Here is a 26,323-nt window from a genome sequence, read left to right as displayed (position 1 = left end):
AGGGAGACACAGAATCTGGAGCAGGCTCTAGGCTCTGAGCTGTCATCACAGAGCCTGATGTGGGGCTCAAACTCACGAACCATGAGATCATGACCTGAGCCGAAGTTGGATGCTTAACTGACTGAGCCAATCAAGCGCCCCCTCTAATATATATTCTGTCAGGCATGTTTTCCAACACACACCAGGTTTGACTACATTGAAAAATATTGAAGTAGGTCGTCTCCATCCTTGACAATCCTGACAAAAATTTTAGGAGAACTTCTTACTAACCTTGGCACTTAGTAGCCCATCATTCTTAGATTGTACAGATTGGAAAAGGTTTTATCTGTAGTTGTCTCTGCTTGAAGCATCAGTAACATTTTCACTCTATTCCAAATTAAATCAGACTAATTCAGTTATTGTGAATCAATAATTCAGTTATTGTGATTCTGTAGTTACACTTAAAATTTTTCCATTTAACCAATAATTTTATATCCATGCTTGCTAGTAGATGATTTCATAGATACTGCATCTTTTACATGTTGTGTGTTTTTTTTTCCTCTTCAGAAATGTCAATAAAGAAGATCTTTATCTTTTATTGCCGCTACTGTTTTGGTCATTGTACCATTTTCAATTTTCAGATCATCTTTACCTTTTTTTAAAAAAAAAAACTAAACCAGCATTGTTTAAAGTTTGTTTCCTATTATATATAATATAAATAACTTAAAAGCACATCTTTACAAATCTGCAAGCTATATCTTCATAATGAGAACCCATTGTACTTCTCTTCCTTGGGCTTGGTTTTCTTTTTTTCTTTTCTTTTTTTAAAATATAATTTATTGTCAAGTTGGCTAACAGAGTGTATACAGTGTGCTTTTGGGCTTGGGGGTAGATTCCCATGATTCATCGCTTACATGCAACACCCAGTGCTCATCCCAGCAAGTGTCCTCCTCAGTGCCCATCACCTGTTTTCCCCTCTCCCTCACTCCCTGCCCCCCCATCAACCCTCAGTTTGTTCTCTGTATTTAAGAGTTACTTATGGTTTGCCTCCCTCCCTCTCTGTAACTATTTTTTTCACCAGGGTTTGGTTTTCTGTCTTCACTTTTTTCCCTTTTTCTTCTTTCTTTTTAATTTTTTTTTTTTATGTTTATTTTGAGAGAGAGACAGAGTGAACAGGGGCAGAGAGAGTGGGAGAGAAAATTCCCAAGCAGGCTCCATGCTAGTAGCTGGGCTCGAACCCATGAACTGTGAGATCATGACCTGAACCGAAACCAAGAGTAGGATGCATAACCAACTAAGCCACCCAGGTGTTCTGCCATTTAATTTTTTTTTAATTTTTTTTTTAACGTTTTTTTTATTTATTTTTGAGACAGAGAGACACAGAGCATGAATGGGGAAGGGGCAGAGAGAGAGGGAGACACAGAATCAGAAGCAGGCTCCAGACTCTGAGCCATCAGCCCAGAGCCTGACGCGGGGCTCGAACTCACGGACCGCGAGATCGTGACCTGAGCTGAAGTCGGACGCTTAACCGACTGAGCCACCCAGGCGCCCCTAATTTTTTTTTTAAAGATTTTATTTTTAAGTAATCCCCAAGATCAAGAGTTGCATGGTCCACCGAATGAGCTAGCCAGGTGCCCCTCTTTTTCTTGTCTCTCATGAGAGTCACCTGCAGTGGCCCTCAGCAGGACCAGGACACACAGGATGAGGGCCGTGGGGTGGGGGAAGTGGAGGCAAGAGCCCAGACAGAAAAAGACAAGACAGGGATAGTGATAGTTGAGGGGAAGGAGAGGCAGAGTAAAGGAAGGTGGATTTTGCATCCCAGTGTCAAGACCCCAAAAGTAATAATACAGTGTTCCTTCTTTCTTAGAAAATGGTTGATGGTGTGTGTCTTGCTGCTTTGGATGATCTTTACTTTCATTCCCATTGTAGAACTCATTGTTTTTGACCCACGGCACAACAGAATTAATAGTGTTAAAATTCAAAATTAAACCCAAGCATAGGAAGCACCTTTTAATAGAGAAAATGAACTAAAATAGTTTTGCTGCTGGTCAGCACTGTCTTTTGGTTGTAGCAGCGTTCAGAACTTTTCCTCTGGAACAGTTGTGTGCTTTTTTTAAAAAAAAAAATTAATGTTTATTTATTTGAGAGAGAGTATGCGCATGCATATGCACACATTTGAACTGGGGAGGGGCTGAGAGAGAGGGAGAGAGAATCCCAGGCAGGCTGCATGCTCAGTGCAGAGACCTTCCCAGGGCTTGATCTCACCTGTGAAATCACGACCTGAGGCAGTATCAAGAGTCAGAAGCCGACTGACTCTTGATTTTGGCTCAGGTTGGAATCTTGCAGTTGGTGGGTTCAAGCCCCAAGTCCGGCTCTGCACTGACAGCATGGAGCCTGCTTGGGATTCTCTGTCTCCCTGTCTGTCTCTGCCCTTCCCCACTCTTGTTCTCTCTCTCTCTCTCAATCTTTCTCTCTCTCTCAAAGATTAAAAAAAAAAAAAAGAGTCAGATACTTAACTGACTGAGTCACCCAGGCACCCCTACAGTTTTGTTTTTTGACGGTGTGAATTTTTAAGTGGAAAGTTCATAATAGAGGGATTTTTATATCCTGGATTACTAAGGAGTAACTTGAGGAAAAGAACTTTGGAAAAGACAATGTTTAAATCTGACCTCCAGTTATTTCCCATTTTTTTGTCTTTTAAAAGTGCCTTGTCTATAACCAAATCACAATTGAGTGGTAGAGAGTTGGGTGCTCTTCCTAAGGCCTAAACATTTTCAGGGTGGTTAGATATTTCAGTAGGTTAGAGAAAAATAACATTTAGGAATATATTTTAGACAGTTAAGTGACATGATACAGTGGTTAACTGAGACCCCAAACTATGATGAGATAACCAATTAAAAGATTTATCAAGGTGGACGCCATTAAAAAGAAATACAAGAGTAGGGATTACCTGGGTGGCTCAGTCAGTTAAGCATCCAACTTCAGCTCAGGTTGTGATCTTGTGGTTTGTGGGTTTGAGCCCCACGTTGGGCTCTGTGGTGACAGCTTGGAGCCCGGAGCCTGCTTCAGATTCTGTGTCTCCCTCTCTCTGCCCCTCCTTCACTCAAGCTGTCTTTCTCTCTTAAAAATAAATAAACATTTAAAAATTAAAAAAAAGTACAAACCCAAAAAGCACAGAGATACCATTAAAAAAAAAAAAAAGAAAAATGCAAAAGTACATTCTCACTGAAGATGTCAAACAGTATATAAGTCCTGTATATGGGTTGAAATAGTTTCCATGTATTTCCTGCCCTGCACAGATCCTTTTACCCTAAGTGTAAAGTCCTTTTAATCAATTTTGTTTACATGTACATGTGGTGGATAAATTGAGATACTAATTTTGGTGATAGAAACCATTTGGGCACATAATTAGCATATCATGCTGAAATTAAGGTATTGAATCATGTTAATTTTTCAGTATCAAGTAAGTTGTGTATTCTAGAATTAAGTGTATATATGGCTTCAGGAAGAAGAGAGCAAATATGGATGAAATTTCTTGAAGTAGGTATTCAGAACTTAAAAGATCTTAAATATACCATATCTCTGCTAAAAGAATTGTTGATCTGGATCCTGGCTAAATTTAGTCTTTTTTTAAAAATTAAATTTAAATTTAAGTGTAGTATACACTGACTCATTAATGCACAGGTGAATTTTCATAACATAAACATACCCATGGACCCAATAAATAGAACACTCCTAGCATCCCAGAGCACCCTTTCTTACCCCCTCAGTCACTAGAAGTAACCACTCTCCTCACTTTTTTTTTAAAAATTTTTTTTTTTTTACATTTATTTATTTTTGAGAGACCTAGAGAGAGACAGAGCACAAGTTGGGGAGGGGCAGAGAGAGGGAGGCACAGAACCCAAAGCAGGCTCCAGGCTCCAGGCTCCAGGCTCCAAGCTGTCAGCCCAAAGCCCCATGTGGGGCTCAAACCCACAAACCATGAGATCATGACCTGAGCTGAAGTCGGACACTTAACTGACTGAGCTGCCCAGGCGCCCCTCTCCTCACTTCTAATACGTTTAATTCTGACAACACTTTTATATCTGATTTTACTAGGGTAAGATTGAGATACCTAATTGAGACTGAATATAAATCTCTATGGTAAAAAACCACAAAACTATTAGAGATTTAAATTATGTAGTGAACTAGGACTTCTTTTTTTCCCCACGGAATTTATAACAAACTTAGAGGGGCTCCAAGCTGGATCCAGGAGCTCATCTAATACATTATTTTAGGGCAGCTTTCTTCTGTATTTATACCTTTCTTCTTCTTCTCTCCCCACGCTACTATCAATTTTCTGTAAAATTTCTAAATTTTTACAAATTTAGGTATAAATTTCTATATTTATATAGAAATAAATTTATATAGAAATAAATTTCTAAATTCTTTCTTAGGCGATGCATGTTAAAATTTCTACTTTTTTTGTAATATAGGTTAATATATTTTTGTTGCTGTTGGTAAGTAGTTCTCATATACTATTATATTTAATCTTCTATTTTTAAAATTTTCATTGTATCTAAGTTGATTTAAAATAATCGTAAGGGGTGCCTGGGTGGCTGAGTTGGTTAAGTGTTGACTTTAGCTCAGGTCATGATCTCATGGTTCATGAGTTCAAGCCCCACATGGGGCTCTGTGCTGCCTGCTCACACTCTGTCCCTTCTCTCTCAAAAATAAATAAACATTAAAACAAAAATAAAAAAATAAAATTGTAATAGTTTGTTTCATACTGTACTTTTTTCTACAAAAAAATCTGGTGCAGCAGTATTGCACTATATGGATATTTTTGCTTCTCTTTTTTGCTGTAAACATTTTTTGTTTATGTTTAGCATAATAGCATACCGAAGAAATATGTACATATATACATGAAAATATTTTATCAATTACTAATTGTAATTAAAAATAAAAGGATTTAGAAGGAACCTGGGAAAGTCTGACCAAAGTCTACCTGTCAGTGACCTCATGTGGAGAGGGCTGCTTATTCTTTCTGGAGTAAGGCTACTAGGTAAATAGGCAGAGCATGTGATACTGATTCCCTATCTTCCTTCCATCACCAAGTGTTTAATAAATGCCTATAATGTGCCAGGAATTGTGCCTTGAGGCTGGGAATACAGAGATAATTAAGAACAGGCTAGTGCGGATGGAAAAGGTATAAATAATTTCTATTATATAAAAATAAATTCTGTATAAGAAGAATATGTAAAATGTTATGGGGCTATAGAAGAGGAAGAACCTGCATCCTACCTCTGTATTTTTTTAATAATGGAAATTTTTTTTAAGGTTTTTTTGTTTTTTGTTTTTAGTACTGATCTACACACAATGTGGGGCTTGAACTCACAACCCTGAGATCAAGAGTCACAGCCAGGTCCCCTCTACCTCTATAATTTTTATTTTGCCATATTTCCGGATCCTTATTTTAACTATATTAATTTTACTTATAATATAAGAAAAGCATATTAAATAATTGAATCCATCCCAAATAATTAACCTTATTTTCAGTTTTTATCTGCATCTCCAGTTAGGCTGTTCCCAGATTGCTTCATGTGTTCTTTATCTTAACCATCTGGTCAGTAATGCAGTTTATGAAGCATGTTAACATTGATGAGTTTATTTGGTTTTTACAAAGATTCTGTAAGAGATATCAAGAGACGGTTTGTTACCCTTACCTTAGAGATGAGGAAATGACAGTGCAGAAAGGTTAAGAGACTTGGTCAAGATCACTGGCTAGTAAAGCTAAAGTCTCATTCAGATCCCATTTCCTCTGTCTCAGGATTAAAAACTCTGCTACAGTATATATCTACCATTTGTGATACCTAGCAGGGTACTTAGTTGGTATTCAAAAACTTAATTGATTAATATTACTATTCATATTACAATTCTTCTAATGGAATAAATGCTGAAGGATAGTGTATCGGTTGCAGTGTATTTTGATGAGTACTATGATGTAGGAAAATGTGTCACATTAGTAATTTTTGTAACTTTTGTTTCTCAGAATTGCTTATACATATCTACTTCTTATGATATTCTATAGCCTTTTGTTGATATTATGCTTATGTCCATTCTTACATAAACTTTATTTTGTAGGTTTCTGGGTAACTTGATTTCCCAGAACCCACTCTGAATTTTAACCTCTTAGAGAAGAACCATTTTCCTTACAATGCTGTCTAATAATTCTCAAGAAATATTTGTCGAATGAGTAAATGAATAACTCAGTGCTTTTTAAAGTAAGCATGGCTATGTATTTTACTCTTTCTATATCTGTAGAATCCTAAATTGCTTGAAATATTTCACTTTTTAATGGCAAACTTGAGTTAAATCTTTTGTTTTAAAATAATATCGCTAATGAATATGCAAACCTTAACAACTTAACTAGAGATATCTATGCTTTATGTGTGGCCTATCCTGAACCCCTTGGAGAAAGACTTTATACAGAAACTAAGATTTTTTTGGAAAATCACGTACGGCATTTGCACAAGGTAAGGAGTGATACATACATGATATAAATATGTTTGTACCTGGGTAGTCACTTGACTAGTTTACTGTTTTCCAGTGCAGAATTTATATCAGATTAAGGTTATTTGCTTTGTTTCCTAAATAACATTTTTCTGATTATATATATTTAAGATCTATGAGTTAAGCATTACGTTATTAGATTCTCCAAAGGATATCAGGTTTAGTTATTCAAGATTGTATAATTAGTAACTGAAAGAGTGGGGTTTCAAATCAAGGTTTGCTCAACTTTAAAATTTGCTTCTATGTCCTCTGGATGGTGTTTACTAGAACCAAATTTTCTCTTATTCTTCCCACCTCTTGGTAAATCTCTATTATTTTCAACCTTTTAGCTGCCTCTTCATATCCTACATAAAGTCTTACAAAAGCCTAAAACTAAAAAGGGAAATGATAAATTAAAAAGCATGATAGAGACTGTCCTTGTGACCAGTTACTTTAGTTAGTAATGTCATATGTACAAGGGCAACATCACAGATTTGATCTTTGTATGAACAAAAGAATTTCCATGTTGGGGCTATAAACTGGACTTTACCTTTTATTAGCCATGTGACCATGGGCAACTCACTTAATCTACCTTGTGGATTGAAATTTCTTTGTTTTTTTTTCTCTTTAAAGTTTATTTTGAGAGAGAGAGGGAGAGAGAGCATGTGAGCAGGGGGAGGGGCAGAGATAGAGAATCCTAAGCAGCTCCAAGCTGTCAGCGTAGACCCCAACTCAGCGCTCAATCTCACAAACCATGAGATCATGACCTGAGCCAATATCAAGAGTTTGATGCTTAACTAACTGAACCACCTAGGCGCCCCGTTTCTTTATCTTTAAAATGGAGATAAAACAACACTATATAATAAGGTGTCTGACCTTGGGCATGGCTAGGTGCAGTTATGTTTTAAAGTGGTGATAACCCCAGAGCATAATCGATTGTTTGATGTTTCCCTTAAAACCTTTAAAGGTAATGCTCTACTTTTTATTATATATGGCAGATACATTTTAGTGTTCTAATATGTACATTTGTTAGTTGATAAAAGCAATTTTAATAACATACTTTAAATTATTCTTAAAATGTTTAGTATGTGAAGTTTTGAAGTTCTGCTATGATAATCTAGTGAACTTTGGTTATACCATGATTGTTACCTGTATGAGGCATTTATCAATTTTGTACTTTTATATATTAGCATAGTTTGCATTTCTTTAAATGTTTTATTTTGAAATACTTTTCAGACTTACAGAAAAGTTGCAAAAATAATACAGAATTCATGTATCCTTTTTACCAGTTTTCTTAAGGTTAACGTCTTGCATAGCAGTGGTACAATTATTAAAGCTAGGAGGGGCACCTGGGTGGCTCAGTTGTTGAAGCATCCGACTCTTGGTTTCGGCCCAGGTCATGATCTCACTGTTCATGGGATCGAGCCCTGAATGGGGCTGTCAGCACGGAGCTTCCGTGGGATTCTCTCTCCCTCTCTGTCTGCCCCTCCCTTGCTTTCTCTCTCAAAATAAATAAATAAACATTAAAAAAAACTTCAAAATTAATAGTGGTATAATTGCATTTAAAAATGATACTGTGAAATAATTTTAGGAAAGTTTAGATTACTTATATAATTATACACCATATGTTTTCTCAGATCCTGTGACAAAAAAGAAGTTGGCTAATTTATTGATGACAAAGTAAATTATTAACATAATCAACAGATTAGAAGCAGTTTTACCTGTGAGAAGAAAATTTGATTTGTTGGGGGAGGGAACTTTTTAAATTACTAAAGCATTACATTGCCGTTTTAGATAATTTAGAACATTCTGGTAAGCAAAAACAGGAAAATCATCACCCAAACATCACTCATGCCTCCAGAATTAACTACATCTATTTTGGCATATATTAATATATATATATAAAACTTGATATTTGTCTTTTGCATACTTTTGCTTTATTTTTTTATTAGAAAACTGAGTCATATACAGGTTTTTTCCTAGTTATTTAGTTTTTAATTTACATCCAAGTTAGTTAACATATAGTGCAACAGTGATTTCAGGAGTAGATTCCTTAGTGCCCCTTACCCATTTAGCCCATCTCCCCTCCCACAACACCTCCAGCAACCCTGTTTGTTCTCTATATTTAAGAGTCTCGTATGTTTTGTCCCCCTGTTTTTATATTATTTTTGCTTTTCTTGTCTTATGTTCATCTGTTTTGTATCTTAAAGTCCTCATACAAGTGAAGTCATATGTATTTGTCTTTCTCTGACTAATTTTGCTTAGCTATAATCTGCTTTTTGATTTTAATAATAATGTAAGTCTCTTTCTTGTCATTAAATGAACTTTTATAATCCTGGCAATGATGTAAAAGTTTTCATTGTGTGGAGGTACTATGATTTGTTTAAATATTCTCATACTGCTGGGCATATGGATTATTTCCAATTTATGTAATTTGTTTTTATAAACAGTGCTTCTGTGAATATCCTTGTAGCTAAATTATTTTTGTGCAGCTGAGTTTTTTATAGGATGAATTCCTAGACATAGAATTATTGAGTCATAGGTCATGAACATTTTTTATTGTTTTGACCTACAGTAACAAATTGTTCTTATATTTATTCAGCCAGCAGTATCAGTTCCTATGGGTGCTCTTTTCTCTAGCATTATTAATAGCAGTTGCTATTTTTAATTAATTTATTAATATGATAGGCAAAAAATACTATTTATAGGTTATTTGTGTCTCTTGAGCCTTAATTATTAAAATCCCAAGTTTAAAAGCATAGTATTTTATCAGAGAATTAATTAGATGGAAATTGAGGTCGACTTACTTAAAGTCATATGGACAGTTAATAAAAGAACTGAGATAAAAGAACCTAAGATCTTTTGAACATCATTTCAGTCTAGTTTTACTGTGAGAATAGATTTATTTTAAAAATTAGACCTCACACTAAATGTTTCATTTTCATTTTTCAAAAAATAATAGATTTCTACTAAGTAAATATAAAACAGCTTATTTGGGGAATATAGAAAAGGTGTTAATTTTCATAAGTAGTCTTATTTACATAAGTGAATAATTCAGAGTGATAATATACTTATGTAACTAGCAGGATGATCAAAAGTGAGGGATTTGAGGAAGTACACAGATACATGGCAGTAGAATTACATCCTACTTTAAACTGATCTTAGGGGCGCCTGGGTGGCTCAGTCTGTTGAGCATCTGACTTTGGCTCAAGTCATGATCTCGCAGTCTGTGAGTTTGAGTCCCGTGTCGGGCTCTGTGCTGACAGCTCAGAGCCTGGAGCCTGCTTCTGATTCTGTGTCTCCCTCTCTCTCTGCCCCTTATGCATGCTCTGTCTTCCCCCTCTCTCTCTGCCCCTCATGCTCTCTCTCTCTGTCAAAAATAAATAAACATTAAAAAAAATTTTTTTTAATAAAAAATAAAAAAAAATAAACTGATCTTAATAAAATATTCTAGCCCGAAGACAGCTTCACACCATTACATTTTGTCCCTTTAGAGAGTGAAACAGTTTACTCTTTAGTATGTATGCTTTATTTTCATATCTAAGGCACATTTTTTTCTGATCATTTCAGTGTTCTTAAAAGTAGTTAAATTAGAATGTAATTTGTAAATGTAATTTACAATAGAATTATGTCATTTTAGAACATTAATTTTTGATAAATTTCATACCTTACAAATGAAAATAATTAGTGCTTTGCAAGTAAAAGTATATTTCTTCTTTATATAGAGAGTTCTGGAGTCTGAAGAGCAAGTACTTGTTATGTATCATAGGTATTGGGAGGAGTATAGCAAAGGTGCAGACTATATGGACTGCTTGTATAGGTAAGTATGCCTTGAAACTCTTGACAATCTATAAATAGTATTGCCTGCATTCAGTAATTGAAGGAGTTTTGGTTTTTGGTTTTTGAATCACCTCTTACCCATAGAAATAAACAGAGCTAAAGTGTTCCCTGCTATATGGACTGTGTCTGCTATGGGGAAAATGTAGTCTGGGTCATGGGGGAATATGGGAGCCAGGCAGTGTGTGGAAAGTTATTCTCTGAAAACTAAAACTGTATTTAATTCTGTAGTTCTATGTGCTAAATCTTGACAAGAGTTCCAAAGTGGAACTTCAGCTTGGATGAAGCTTAGCAGAGTAAATCCAAGCCTGTGTTCCCTGCCAGTATGCTCTTTTTGGACTCTAGGATTCAGTATTTTATGTTTTGTGGAAACACTTCTTTGTCAAAGCACTCAGCAGTTTTTCTCTTGAAGTTCTACCCTATCCTATAGGCATATTGAATTACCTACAGTGTGTTAATGCCCTATGGTCTCTCACATTTTTGTCTTTCTTGATGCTGTCATATCTATCTAGATGGCTTTTCTAGAAGCCAGTCTTTTCTAGAACTAATTCTTTTTTTTTTTTTTTTAATGTTTATTTATTTTTGAGAGAGAGAGTGCGAGCACTGAAGGGGCAGAGAGAGAGAAGGAGACAGAATCATAAGCAGGCTCTAGGCTCCAAGCTGTCAGCACAGAACCTGACACAGGGCTGGAACTCAGAAACTGTGAGATCATGACCTGAACTGAATTCAGACACTTAACCGACTGAACCACCTAGGCGCCCCTCTGAATGAGTAATCCTGTTGTGTTTTTCCACATTCTCCTCTCTGAACTTCCCTCGTCCTTGCTCTACCTAGTCTCCTGCGTAGATCTTTTGTGTTAACTGTCATTCCTGCATGTTCCTATGGTAGTCCACACTGATCCTCTCTAACCTATTCACATAGACGATGGAAATAAATTTCTGGGTACATGAAGCAGAGACCTATTTATTGAAGAATGTTGGATAAATAAGGAATAGTGGCATTAAGTAACCTAGGCCTTTCACCCTTGGAATTAGGGTGTCTGCTCTTGAAATTGTTGTGGCCTCTGATGAGGCAGTGATAATTTTGGCATCTGCATTGTGGCATGGGCTGAGATGGACCCCTGCCTTAGTTTTTCATTGGGGAGAAACCGAGGAGTGAAGCTGATTCTCAAAACATCATCTGTACAGTTACACTCTGCATTGCTGGAGTAGCACACTGAGGCCAGGGCTTGGTTCTCTTGCTTGGCGTGTTTGTCCTTTGTCACTGATTCATATTCCTGTAGGCTTTTATAACAACACTGGAGTTTACTTACTGTAAGTTGCTTCTGTTAGAAACTGGAACTTATTTCAACAGCCATTAGCTTTTATATCTTCTTAGAAGAGCCAAGTGTAATAAAATCAGAAGCCAGCAATTGCTGACAGGCACAAGATTTACTGTGGCTTTGGCTTTTATAAAACAGTGTTTGCCATACATTAAACATCTTGACATTTCATGTTTTTTTTTTTTTTCCTCATCCACCAAAGTGAGATAGGCATAAATAGAACTTTAAGAATTCCCTAGCTAAATTAGGAGAATTACAGGAATTTTGAGGATGAAACTGAGAGCACATGCATGCTTTGCTATTGCTGAGAAGCTTGGGCCACTGGTATATAGATAACATGAGAGAGTATTTAAGACTATATGCCAGTGCAGTATGCTGTGTGCAGTGGGATACCTCTTGAGCTGAGACATTTTGGTAAAGATTTAAGTTGTTTTTCTATTTTTTCTTAGATTTCTAGGTTCTCCTATATCTGCATCTCTGTTTACCAAAATTAATTTGGTAATTTAAATTAATGGTAATATTAATAAAAAATTGGTAATATTAGTGAACTTTTATTAAATATATATTGTATATACACAAATGTGTGTGTATATAAACCATGTGAGGTAGTTGATATTGCCAAATTTGCAGCTGAAGAGACTAGACTCAGAGAGGTTAAATGATTTTGCTCAAGGTCATTCAGTGGAAAAAAATTTGTGCTAATACCAACCCAGATTGGTCACATTAAACCCATTCAACTTCTTCATTCTACCTTCGTCTCATCCTAGATTCACTCTTCTAGTCATTTAGGTAGATTTTTTCTCATCTTTTATCTTATACTTTGCATTCTTTCTAGGATGATCTCAATTACTTCTGGTTTTAGCTACAACTTACATATTACTAACCACCAAAATATTTGTATATCCCGGGTGGTCTTAGGTTTCAGAGGAGTATTTTTACCTAACCCGTCTATACCTCCAGGTTATTCTGTGGGTACATTGTAGTATTGCAGATTTCAAAACTGAGCATGTAATCTTTTATATACTGTCCCCAGTATACTGACCCCAGTATTACTATTTTTAATTGGTAGTAATACTGTACACCCAGGCATAAATGCCGAAAGTCTCAGTTACTCTTCCTTCACTTAGGGTTGTCCTTTCTCCCTGATCTCTATTGGTCACATCCTCCAAATGTCTCTTAAATTCATTATTTCCTTTGCATTGCTATTATAGTTCAAGCTGTTTATCATTTCTCACCTGGACTATTAATGATAAAGTCCCTATAACCAGTCTTCCAACCTTTGATTGCTAATTTATCCTATTTACTAAACTCATATTTTTTTTAACATGCAAATTTGATCACTCTCTAAAATCATGTAGTAACTTTCCACTATCTATAGCAAAGACTTAGAACTAATGGCTAATGGGATTCACATACAGAGAATTGTATTTGACCTCTGTGATGCTGGCATCATGTGGCTGACCATCATTTATTTAATTATATTGGTAGAATAGGTGGTAAGATCCTTTTTATAGAGGATATAGTTGGCAGTAATTACATGAAAACTGCTTAATGATAGTTTTTAATTGTAGGGTAGTGAGGTTATCCAGGCTAGCTATCATTTTTAATCATAGTCTGTAAGGATATATTTGTAGAGAAGGATATATTTGTAGAGAAATATAAAGGAAGAATTCAATTTTGTTTCAAAAGTGTTTTTAAATATTTTTATGAAGTAATTTCTACCCTCTTGTTTATCCTGATTGATTTCTAAGATGGATATGCATTAATATAGGTAATTTAAGGATTCTGACTATAAGGAAAATGCTGATACTCCTGCCTGCCTTTCCCAGTACTACATAGCTCTTTAGACCCTGCTGGCCCTTGGAGTATTAACGACTTTTGAAATCCAGTAGGTATTAGCATGAGAACAATTTTTGTAATGCAATTTCCTATGATAGATTGAAATGCTTGGTTTCTCTGAGGCTTCAGAGTTACTTTAGGCTGTTCATTATTGGCAAGTACTATTTTTAATTGTGTCAGTGCTAATACTCCAGAAAAGTGAAGGATACTTATTAAGCACTTTGTAGGTAAAATAAATTATAAAAACACAAAAATTATAAAAACTATTGCATCATACATGAGAAGAACAATCAGGTATTGCCTTTAAGAAATTATTGGGACCTATTTTCTTTTATAATTTCTTAGAACATATGTCTTTAAAAACAAATGTGTCATTAATAAAATTGACTGTAAAATATTCCAGTTAAGAATTGTATCCATGTCGGGGTGCCTGGGTGGCTCAGTCTTTTAAGCTAAAAGTCCAGGTCTTGATTTCAGCTCAGGTCATGATCTCATGATTCATGGGTTCAGTTCATGGGTTTGGGCCATGGCTGGCAGTGTGGAGCCTGCTTGGGATTCTCTCTCTTCCTGTCTTTCTGCCCCTCCCCTGCTTGTGTATGTTTGTTCTCTCTCTCTCTCTCTCTCTCTCTCTCAAAATAAATAAACTTAAAAAAAAGGTATCCATATCAAAATGAAAACTTACACTATTTACATTTTAAGTTACATCTTTAAATTATTTTAAAAGCTTGTCTTGTCAAGCTTAAATTTAACATTAAGGGTAGAAATCTGGAATGAGAAAGCTACAATTAATGGAAGTTAAAGTTTTATTCCATGAGGTAAAGAGAATAGTGACTTGTCCTGTCAGAATGGAAACATAAAGCTCCACTAAACCAGTATATTGGCTCAAGAATATACATACAGATCATTGAAACAGATTAGTGATTCCAGACTTCTTCAGGTCTAGCAGCTAGTTCTTCAGAGTTAACAAACCACTATGCTAAGAAGTTTACTCTATAGGTATAAGGGAGCTACTTAGGATTCTGAATGGGTTAGTGACATCCTGAAAGTGGAATTTTTAGATGAATTGGAGATGGCAAAACAGAAAAAAGAGACCAGTCATGAGAGTGTTGCACATGAGAGTGTTGCACATGATCCAAGCAGAGAATTAACAAGAGACATTGGAAGAGAGAAGGAAAGTAATGGGAGAGAATAATGAATAGTTTAGGAGGAGATGAGGACCGGCTGATTAAAAGAGTAGAATGGAAGGATGAGAGAGAAGTGTTTCTAATCTTTTACTGGGATCGCCGTGGTGGTACCACAGACCAAAAAAGAAACTGGTTGAGAGCAAAGGATTCATATAGGAAGGCACATAGAAATGGTAAAGATATGGTAATTAAGTCCCTCCACTCAGGGAGCATGTGTCACAGTTGAAATATTGTATTTGTTCATATTTGTATATTCTCCCAGATGTGTAAACTCTGTGTGGAAAGACCACATTTTTGTTTTTCATCTTTCTGTCCCTAGTGCCTGGCATTGTACCTGACATAGAGTTCACACTCAGTCAATATTTGTTGAATGAGAAAGGGAGAACTCATGAGTTTCTGTGCCAGCCCTTCCACTTACTAGCACATTGACTGTTGGCAAGTTCCTTAAGCTCTCTAAGCTGCAATTTTCTTACATATAAAAGGAGGATCATAATAGTACCACATGTATGTACCTGATAGTATTCAGCTGTATAAAATGCTTAGGGGTATGCCTGACATGTAACATAAGCTCTATAAATGTTAGTGATTACTTGTATTTCCTGGCATTCATGGCTTTTATGATCTGGCTCCAGGCTGCTTTTCCAAGTTTGTGTTCTAATATTAGCTTTTGTTATTCCTGCTGTCTGGAATGTTACCATTTATTTATTCAGTAATTCATCAAGGAAATATTTTTTGAGGACTTCATATTTACCTGCCACTGGTTCTGGATGCTGTGTGTGAGCCAGGTCCTTGCTTTGTAGTTGTTATAATCTAGAGAGGTGACAGATGTACAAAGCAAGTAAACAAATAACAGAATTGGATTATTTCACACAGTAGTAAGTACCATGAAGAATATAAAACAGTTGTGTATAGTCACTTCAGTGGGAGTGAAGTGGCAAATTAAAGTTCATTTGGATTGGGATCAGGTCAGGCCTGAGAGAAATGTGTTTGAGCTGACACCTGAATGAGAGGCCAGAGGTTAAAATATCTCTCCAATTTATATATCTTCATTTCAGGCCAGATATCCCAAATCTTCTATTTCAGGTAAAAAAAAAAAAAAAAAAAAAAAAAAGCCATTCTTTCTCTATCTCTTACTTCTGTCTCTGTCAGTCCTATTTCCCTTTCTTCAATTGGAAGGATAAAATTATGAGGATCGTAGTGAGAATAGAAGGAAGGATGAAATGACATTTTGCAGGAAAAATATATTAGGACACTGCACATATGGGTAGCAGAGACTAAAATATCAAACAAAGTACCAAGGTTTTAAGCCTTGGAGTCTAGAGGCTTGAAATTAGTGTGGGAGTGCAACTTGTGTACATGGTTGTGTCTATACAGCTTTGGAGTTGTACTTTCAAGAATTGTATTTTGCATCATCTCCTAGAGTTGGTGGTAAAATAACACAGTTGAAATTTTTGTTGCCTTTGTTTTCAGTTTTAGTTGTCTGCACACGTAAAGTGGACTTTTCATTTTGATGCAACAAACATTAGAAAGTGTGCGTTTTAATATAAAGATTTTGTGGTTATTGCCTAAGTATTTATATGTCTTTAACTATATACACATGACAGAACCTTTCAGGTGGTAAGTAAGCATTAAAGGCATTGTAGTGAGGGGCGCTTGGGTGGCTCAGTTGGTTGAGTCCAACTTTGGCTCAAGTCTTTATCTTGTGATTTGTGAGTTTGGGCCCTACCTCGGGCTCTGTGCTGACAGCTCAGAGCCTGGAGCCTGTTTCAGATTCTGTGTCTCCCTGTCTGTCTGTCCCTTCCCTGCTTGTGCTGTATCTATCTCTCAAAAATAAATAAATGTTAAAAATATATGTATCAAAGGCATTATAGTGAAATCTAGGATTGTGAAAAGTGAGTACTAGAATGTTTCTTTTTAAAATTTTTTTTAATATTTATTTATTTTTGAGAGAGACAGAGGCAGAATGCCAGTGGGTTAGGGGCAGAGAGAGGGAGACACAGAATCCGAAGCAGGCTCCAGGCTCCAGGCTCCGAGCTGTCAGCACAGAGACCGACGCAGGGCTCGAACTCACGAGCTGTGAGATCATGACCTGAGCCTAAGTCGGATGCTCAACCGACTGAACCACCCAGGTACCCCAGTACTAGAATGTTTTGAGCCCTTTCTACATATTTTATTTACTTTAAAGAACTCTATTCATTTCAGTAATTCTTAGTTACTTGTCTTAGAATATGTTGAAACATTATAAAGCTATTGTCCTGTGGTAGACAAAGTGATTTTACCTTTGTCAGTTTTGCCCATACTTTCTACTGTCTGTAACAGTCTATTTCATTTTCTGTCTACTGATCATGATCTCTTTTTGTTGTTGTTTAATTACATCTTTTCCTGGTGATGAAATATAAGTTGAATGACTACCTGGATTTTTATTTTTTAAGCATTTTTTTTTGTTTAGTTCTTTACAAAGTGAACTTACCAAGAGAATCTGGGAATGAGTTAATTAGATGGTAGAAGGATTATAGAAGCCCCTTAGGGAGGAGTTATTGGGCTATATGAGTACTGAAAAGTTTTAGACCAAATCCTTGAGTTTTAAAAAAATTTTTTTTAATGTTTATTTTTGAGAGAGAGAGAGAGACTGCGCACATGGGCAGGGGAGGGGCAGAGAGAGAGAGGGAGTCACAGAATTTGAAGCAGGCTCCAGGCTCTGAGCTGTCAGCACAGAGCCCCGATGTGGGGCTCGATGTGGGGCTCGAGCTCACGAACTGCGAGATCATGGCATGAGCCAAAGTCAGATGCTTAACTGACTGAGCCACCAGGCGCCCCTACCCTTGAGTTTTTTTGAAGTGAAACTGGGGTGATAGAGTTTTTTCCCCCACTCTAGAGGTCATATATTTTGGCTCTTAAGGCCTTGCAGAGAAAGTTTGGCTAATACTTTTGTTCCTTTTTAATTATATTTCTAATTTCTGCGTAATTAATTTGATATATTACCAAACTATTTTATAGTTGATTTATAACCCAAAATTATTGTTTTAAAGTTGCAAGTTATTTGTTTTACTACTGATTTTAACAGTTATTTGTTTTCCTACTTACTTTAATAATAATATTATATTTGTTTTTCAGGTATCTCAACACCCAGTTTATTAAAAAGAATAAATTGACAGAAGCTGACCTTCAGTATGGCTACGGTGGTGTAGATATGAATGAACCACTTATGGAAATAGGAGAGGTAGGAAATTCTTTAAATGACTGGCAAGCATAGGAGTGTTTTTATATATATATTGAGGTAATTTCATTCACTGTCCTTTTTTCAAGGACACTGTGTTGACTACCTTAAAATTGTCGAAATTTTTTTTTTAAGTTTATTTATTTTTGAGAGAGAACGAGCAAGGGAGGGGCAGAGAGAGAGGAAGAGAGAGAATCTGAAAGCTCTCACAGCAGGCTCTGTGCTGTCAGTGCAGAGCTTGACATGAGGCTCAAACCCATGAACCAGGAGATCACAACTTAGACTGAAATCAAGAGTCAGACACTTAACTGACTGAGCCACCCAGGCACCCCCAAAATTGTCAAGATTTGAGACATCCTAAATGTTAATAAAACACTGCAGTGATTTCCTAAGAATCTTCACATAGATGAGAACAGAAGAGATGTGATTAGTATTATTTTAATAATTAGATTAATGATGGATGAATAAATGACAAGGTTAATAGTTCCACTGTGAAAAAAGCTCATAAAATGCATTTTAAAAATGTTGAGACTCTTGCAGTTAAAAAGTGGAAAGGTCATGGACTTGAGAGGAAATACAGATTTATGGATATAAGAAATTATTTTTTAAGTTTATTTTGAGAGAGAGGCAGCATGTGTGTGTGCATGCACGGGTGGCAGAGGGGCAGAGAGAGAGGGGGGAGAGAGAGAGGGAGGGAGGGAGAGAGAGGAAGGGAGGGAGAGAGAGAAAGAAAGAAAGAGAGGAGAGAGAGAAAGAAAGGGAAGGAGGGAGGGAGGGAAGGAGGGAGGGAGGGAAGGAAGGAAGGAAGGAAGGAAGGAAGGAAGGAAGGAAGGAAGGAAGAAAGAAAACCTTAAGCAGGCTCCACATTCAGCACAGAGCCTGATGTGGGGCTTTATTTTACAACCCCGGGATCATGACCTGCACCCATATCAAGAGTCAGACGTTCAATCGACTGAGCTATCCAGGTGTCCCATGACAAATTTATTTTAACTTTAAAAAGTAATTAAATCCAGAGTGAAACAATTAAGTGTGCAGGTCAAGTAATTCATTCAGATTCTTGAGGCACAGTGCAAATTTAAATGTGGGAATTACATAAAGCATATATTCATTGTGAAAGAAATACTCTAGTACAATGTTTGTTTATTTCACGTACTACGTATTTGTTGACTAACCAGACACTGGGGATACAATGGTAAACAGACAGAAGTTCCCTGTCCTCATGGGGAGGCAGTGCCAAATAAGTACAGAAATTAATGTTAAATTGTGATGGGTGTTAATGAAAGAAATAAACAGCTAAGATGCAGCATGAGGAAAGTTTTACTAGAATAATCCTTTTAGAAAGAAATTTGTCATCGTCTTTCAGTAGACTTTAAAATGTTTAATATTTGTTAATTAGGTAATCCCATGTCTAGTAATCTGCACTGTGAAAATGATAAATATGGAAAAAAAAAGTTTAAATGTTTAAGAGTATTCCTTGTAATCATTGTTAGTAAGGGTGACTAATGGGTAAACAATCCAAATGTCCAATATCCAATAGTAAAAAAATCATACATAGAAGAATATATACAATATGCTTTTGTTATAAAGGCAAAGAGATGAATTAGTAATAGAAAATACTTCATAGAAACTTTAATAAAGGGGAAAATATTTTATGAAAAAATGTGGACACATTGTATGTTTAATAGGAATAAAACTGCAGGGGGAAAAAGGATGCAGAGTAATGGATTAGTGGGAAATAAAATCTTAACAGTAGTTGCTTTAGTTAGTAGGATTATAAGAATATTTTAATGATGGTCCCTTATCACCAGCGTTGTCAAGCTCACTCCTTCTCCCAGAGGAAATCACCATAAACCATTTGGTTTTTGTCTTTTCTGAATTTTACCTGCACATTTGCATGTAAATATTTATACATACAGTTTAATTTTAAATGTTAATGGAATCATAGCATATATACCATAATGATATCACACCATATATCTTGGAACTTGTATTTCTTGCTTGTTTTGTTTTGTTTTTTGGTTAATGTGTCTAAGTGTTCTTTTTTGTTGTTGTTGTTCATTTATTGTTTTAATTTACATCCAAGTTAGTTAGCATATAGTGCAACAATGATTTCAGGAGTAGATTCCTTAACGTCCCTAACTCATTTAGCCCATCCCCCCTCCAGTAACCCTCTGTTTGTTCTCCATATTTATGAGTTTCTTATGTTTTTGCCCCCCTCCCTGTTTTTATATTATTTTTGTTTCCCTTCCCTTATGTTCATCTGTTTTGTATCTTAAAGTCCTCATATGAGTGAAGTCATATGATATTTGTCTTTCTCTAATTTCGCTTAGCATAATACCCTCTAGTTCCATCCACGTGAGGTGTTCTTTTCATATAAGTTTATTTTTGTGAGAGCTCAGTATTCTATAATAGGGATATAAAATAATTTATTTATCATTTATTAGACTATTCTCCTTAGTTTACAGTTCTTGTTGAAAATACCACTGTGAATATCATTGTTCATTTGTTCATTTATTAAGTATTTTTTAAACCCATTTGTGTGCCAGGCACTTTTCTATATGCTAGGAATTCAGTAGTGAACAAAATAGACACAAACCTCACACTCAGAGAGTTAACATTTAAGTATACATCTCTTTGTACATGAGCAGAAATTGTCGTAGAGTTGGTACCTGGAAGTCAAAGCATCCTGAATTTTGATAGCACCACCAGCTTGCTTTCAAAAGGCTTTAGTTTTCTCTCCCACCACAGCTATAAGATCACATTTTCTTTTGTATCACTTTCTTTTTTCCCTGTTGGTGCTATTTAAAAATATAAAAATAAGGGGAAACTTGAAGAATGTTCCTTCTGGGAAGGCAGATGCTTTTACTTATTTGAAATGGAATTACCAATTGATCAGAATAAAGTTACCCCAGGGAAACAGAATAGAGGCTAAAACCAGACTAATAGCTGTATAGATGCAATTAAGTTGGAAACAGAGGCGCAGTCAATTTTTGATACTGAAATAATTTGTACTCTCTATGGGAAAAATATATTGGATTTTAAATGTGGAAGGCAAAACTTGAAAACTTTTAGAAGGCAATATAAGAGCACACATATCCCTGACATTAGGCTAGGGAAGTTCTTAAAAGACATGAAAAATACAAACAATAAAGGAAAAGATTGATAAAATGGAGACATTAAAATATAATGTATTTTTACTAAACACTTTTAAAAGAACTCAAAAGTTAAGTCACAAAACTATGACAAATTGCAGTATATATGTCAAGGGATTAATTTCTACAGTATTTAAGAACTCCTAGTTTTTACTGAAAACAAGATAAATATTAATAGAATAATGGGCAAAAAGGATGAATGGGCATTTCACAGAAAAAAAACTAAGACATACAATAAAAATATAAAAAGATGCCCAGCCTCGCTCAAGAAGATGCCAGTTAAAACCAAAAGGAGTTAAGAGCACCTGAGTGGCTCAGTCGGTTAAGTGTATGACTTCGGCTTAGGTCATGATCTCATGGTTTATGGGTTTGAGGCCTGCGTCAGGCTCTGCGCTGACAACTCAGAGCCTGGAGCCTGCTTCGGATTCTGTGTCTCTCTCTTTTTCTGTCCCTCCCCTGCTCGTGCTGTGTCTCTCTCTGTCTTTCAAAAATAAAGAAACGTAACAAAAAACGAAAAACCAAGGAGTTACCAAAACAATCTACAGATTGACTGTAATCCCTAACAAAATATCAATAACACTTTTCACAGAACTAGAACTGATAATCCTAAAATTTGTATGGAACCACAGAAGACCTCAAATAGCCAAAGCAATCTTGAGGAAGAACAAAACTGTATCACAATCCCTAATTTCAAACTATGTTGCAAAGCTGTAGTAATCAAAACTGTATGGTACTGACACATAAATACACATAGATCAATGGAATAGGATAAAAAGCCCATGCATACAAACCCACACTTCTGTGGTCAATCAATTTATGACAAAGGAGGCTTGAATATACAGTGGAGAAAAGAGTCTTTTCAGTAAATAGTGTTGTGAAAACTGGACAGCTATATGCAAATGAATGAAACAACCACTTTCTTACACCATACACAAAAATAAACTCAAAGTGAGTTAAAGATCTAAATGTGAGACCTGAAACAATAACATTCATAAAAGAAAAAACAGGCAGTAAAATCTTGGACAGCGGCCTTAGCAACATATTTGTAGATGTTTCCTTCAGGCAAGGGAAACAAAAGCAGTAAGAAACTATTGGGACTATACCAAAATAAAAAGCTTTTGCACAGCAAAGGAGACCATCAACAAAACAAAAAGCCAACCTAGTGAATGGGAGAAAATATTTGCAAATGACATATCTAATAAGGGTTAATATCCAGAATACATAAAGAACTTATACAACTTAGTACCGAAAAAAACAATTCAATTAAAAAATGGACAGAGGACCTGAATAGACCTTTTTCCAAAGAAGACATACAAATGGCCAACAGCCACGTGAAGAGATTCTCAAATCACTATCAGGGAAATGAAAAAATCAAAACCACAATGAAAAATCACCTTACACCAGTCAGAATGGCTAGTATCAAAAAGACAAGATAGAGTGAATGTTGGTGAGCATGTAGAGAAAAGGAAATTCCCAAGCACTGTTGGTGGGAATGTAAATTGGTGCAACCACTGAAGAAAACAGTGGTTAAAATTAAAAATTTGTAATTTAATTTTAATTCCTCAAAAAATTAAAAATAGAAATATGATCCAGTAATTCCACTGCTGGGTATTTATCCAAAGAAAATGAAAACACAGATTCAAAAAGATCTATGCACCCCTATGTATATGCAGCATTATTTACAGTAGCCTAATTATGGAAATAGCCCTAGTGTCCACCGATATAGATGAATGGTTAAGAATTGGTACACACACACACACACACACACACACACACACACGATGGAATACTACTCAGCCATAAAAAATGAAATCTTGTCATTTGCAACAACATGGATGGATCTAGAGGGTATAATGTTAAATGAAATAAGACAAAGACAAATACCATATGATTTCACTCATAAGTGAAATTTAAGAAACAAAACAAATGGGGAAAGAAAAAAGAAGCCAAGAAACAGGCTCCTAACTACGGAGAACTGGTTACCAGAGAGGATGTGGGTGGGGGCTGGGTGAAATAGGTGAAGGAGATTGAGTACACTTACCTTGATGAGTACTGAATAATGTATAGAATTGTTGAATCATTATATTGTACACCTGAAACTAATAGAACACTGTGTGTTGACTCTACTGGACTTAAGACAAGAAAAATACTATAGGGACATGTAGACATTTGGTAGAACTATAAAGCAAGGGAATGATTTAACACAAATTTCAAGGTGGTTGTAACCTTTGAGGGGAAAGTAGGAGGATATGTGGTACAATGGTAATGTGGAAGTTGTGTTTCTTAAACTGAGTGGTGAGTACAGGAATGTTTTATTTTATTATTCTTTTAGTTGACCTTCCTTTTATGTTTGTATGAGAGGTTTTGTAATTTCAAAATCAGCCAACAGCTAAATCACTTTAACATAATTCCTTTATTTCTATTAGTCTTAGCCTTTCCATAATACTGGGCATTTAACATTCAATAAATTCTACTTCATAAAAATCTAATCAATTATGTCTTTAAGACTTTCAGTTAATGATAAAACCTTAATTCTGTTTCTTGTACAAGTCTGATGTGGTAGTCATTTTCATTTTAAATTAGAAATTTAGCAGCGCCTGGGTGGCTCAGTTGGTTAAGCATTGAACTCTTGATTTTGGCTGAGGTCAGGTTCTGTAGGTTGTGGAATTAAGCCCCGCCTCAGGCTCTGTGCTGAGTGTGGGGTCTGCTTAGGATTCTTTTTCCCTCTTCCTCTGCCCCTATCCTGCTTGCCCTCTCTTTTGCGTGCGTTCTCTTTCAAAAAAATAAATAACTTAGAAATTTATTTTTTATGTATATTCAGTTTTCATTTGAATTTTGAAAGTTTGGTTATAAATACTTGAAAGAGTATGTTTGCTTTGAAGAGTCTTTTAACATTTTAACAAATGTTAAAAGTAGTTCAGCCTTGATAATTTTTATTTTTCCTGGCAGCTAGCATTGGATATGTGGAGGAAATTGATGGTTGAACCACTTCAGACCATCCTTATCCGAATGCTGCTCCGAGAAATAAAAAAGTGAGTACTGATACTTATCTTCTTGAGTCAATTCTAATTTGCTGTTTGAAATGGTTTCAAATAGTGTACTGTTGCATGGGTGTTGACTAGACATAGGCCATGTGTTACTTAAACGAGCCTCATTTTCCATCTAAATGGCAATGTTTTAAATTGTTTCATAATTTTTTTTGGCAGGTCTTTGGTCCAATATACTTAATAAATAAATAAATCCCTGAAGGAAGTGACCTATAATTTGTTGTTGCAAGCCTGGTACCCTCTTGGATTTTCCAGGGCAGTGCTGAATTGTTTGAACATGTTCTGTCAGTTTAAATCCTGATGAGAGTAACCTACCTATTCAAGAAAACAGATTTTTCTAGGTAGTTGGTTACCTCTTAGCCCCAGTGTTAAATCAGTAACTTGCCTATTAATGTGAGGTTAGTTTATGGGAAAATGGCTTCTCATTTTACTCAGGACCCAGTGTTTTGGACTTTACCTAATTGCTTTGTGAATAGAATTGGAGACAAAGTAAGTTTTCCCGTGGAGTCCAGAATAGAACATCCTTGCATCCATTCTGGCCTAAAAGATTCTTACTAGGCTTCAGCTTTGGGGAACCTAAAGCACTAAAAGTCACTCACACAGATGTGTATATAATAAATATCAGGTTATTGGAACTGATATTGTAGGAATTATCTAGACCAGTGAATTGCAACGTGATAACGGCCACTCCATCTGAAAATGCTTTCTCTAAAGAATACCCAAATATGGAGTTTTTTATGTGAGGGAAAAAAAAGGAAAGCCTTGTTCTTTCTGTGAGCTCCTACTGGGAAATAAGGGACTTAAAAACAAAAAACTAAAGAAAAACATAAAGCCACGAAAAAGGGTAATGGAATATTTTAAAATTTATTGTTAATGCTAAGTAGAAAGTAGATGGTAGCAATTAATAACTTGGTTTTAAAAACCTGTCGCTTCCCTAGGTAGTGAGGAAAGAAAAGGCAATACTAAAGCAGTAGGGTGGAACAATTTTTTTCTTCTCTTTTCTCTACTAAACAATAATTAAAAGAATACTCCCAACAATATTTATAGGTTCTAACATAATTTATTTTTCTATTAAATATTAACTTTTTTCTTAACTTGGAATTCAGTTATTTTACATTGAAAGTTTATTGAAAATATTGTTAAAATTTTCTGAATGTTAGTTTTTTGAAATGTCTCTTTTAATATGTTTGTCCCAACCTAGTAAATTTTCTTAAGTGTGATTGTTAGCTTGTTAAAAATGAATTTGATGGAAGATTTTAAGAAATTTTCTAACTGTATAAGAAAAATAATGCAAGTATATGATATTCTGGAAAAGATGCATAGATTATTTGGTTAGAGATATTAGGCCAACTGTTCTTAGCTTTGTTGTTATAATCAGCTTCCATTAAAGTATTATTTGACATGCCCTACTAATACCTCATTTATTTTTCATGTGTACTCTATTAGGTCGGTGTTATCCCACCTTTTACAGCTAAGTAAGCTAAGGCATAATAATAATAACAATAATGGGGCACGTGGGTGGCTCAGTTGGTTGAGTGTCTGACTCTTGATTTTGGCTCAGGTCATGAGCCCAGGGTCATGGGATCAAGCCCTGCATCAGGCTCTGTAGTGAGCATGGAGCCTGCTTAGGATTCTCTCTCTCTTTCTGCTCATCTCCCCTGCTTGCGCCCTGTCTTGCTCTCTAAAATAATAAATAATAAATCAGTAAATAGTAACGACAACAAATAATAAATATGGGAGCTATGTGCCAAGAAGTGTTCTAAAAGCTTTACTGCCATTATCCCATTAATCCTCACCACGCTGGGATGTTGGTACTATTTCCATTTCCATTTTACAAATGAAGACATCAGTGGTGGCACTCTAAGAAGACTAATTTGACTCCAGCCCCTATTTTCTTTTTTTTTTTTTTCTCTTCAGCTCCTGTCTCCAACTTACCAACTCTATATCCATTAAGCTTGTTTTTTTAATTCACAGAATATTTCTTTCATTCCCAGTTCCAATATTTTAGCTTTTATATACATTTGAGTTTTATAGTGCTTTGAGTATTCTAGTATTTTCACACATAGTACTTTGTATGATCTTAAGGAGGCAGTTTTATTTATAAGTAAATAATTTGAACTTTCAATAGAGAGAAACGACTTCTTGAATTTGATATAGCTAAGGAAAGAAAGTCCATGCCTAGAAACTTCCAATTTGGGTCTTTCTACTATGTTGCT

At 35.6% G+C, this 26,323-nt stretch overlaps 1 protein-coding gene across 11 annotated transcripts in view; it reads left to right on the top strand.

The window, feature by feature from the left end:
- CUL2 (cullin 2) overlaps positions 1-26,323 on the top strand; it is a 157,560-nt gene that overhangs the window by 79,481 nt on the left and 51,756 nt on the right. For all 11 annotated transcript variants that reach the window (XM_042991425.1, XM_042991435.1, XM_042991432.1 and 8 more), the window contains 4 exons: positions 6,392-6,494; positions 10,236-10,330; positions 17,806-17,911; positions 24,010-24,092. In XM_042991425.1, coding sequence (XP_042847359.1) covers positions 6,392-6,494; positions 10,236-10,330; positions 17,806-17,911; positions 24,010-24,092 — 387 coding nt within the window. The remainder of the gene's footprint in view (positions 1-6,391; positions 6,495-10,235; positions 10,331-17,805; positions 17,912-24,009; positions 24,093-26,323) is intronic.

This window comes from Panthera tigris, chromosome B4 (assembly GCF_018350195.1).
Source record: "Panthera tigris isolate Pti1 chromosome B4, P.tigris_Pti1_mat1.1, whole genome shotgun sequence".
NCBI classification, from domain to species: Eukaryota; Metazoa; Chordata; class Mammalia; order Carnivora; family Felidae; genus Panthera; species Panthera tigris.
This window is presented reverse-complemented; position numbering and strand designations above follow the sequence as displayed.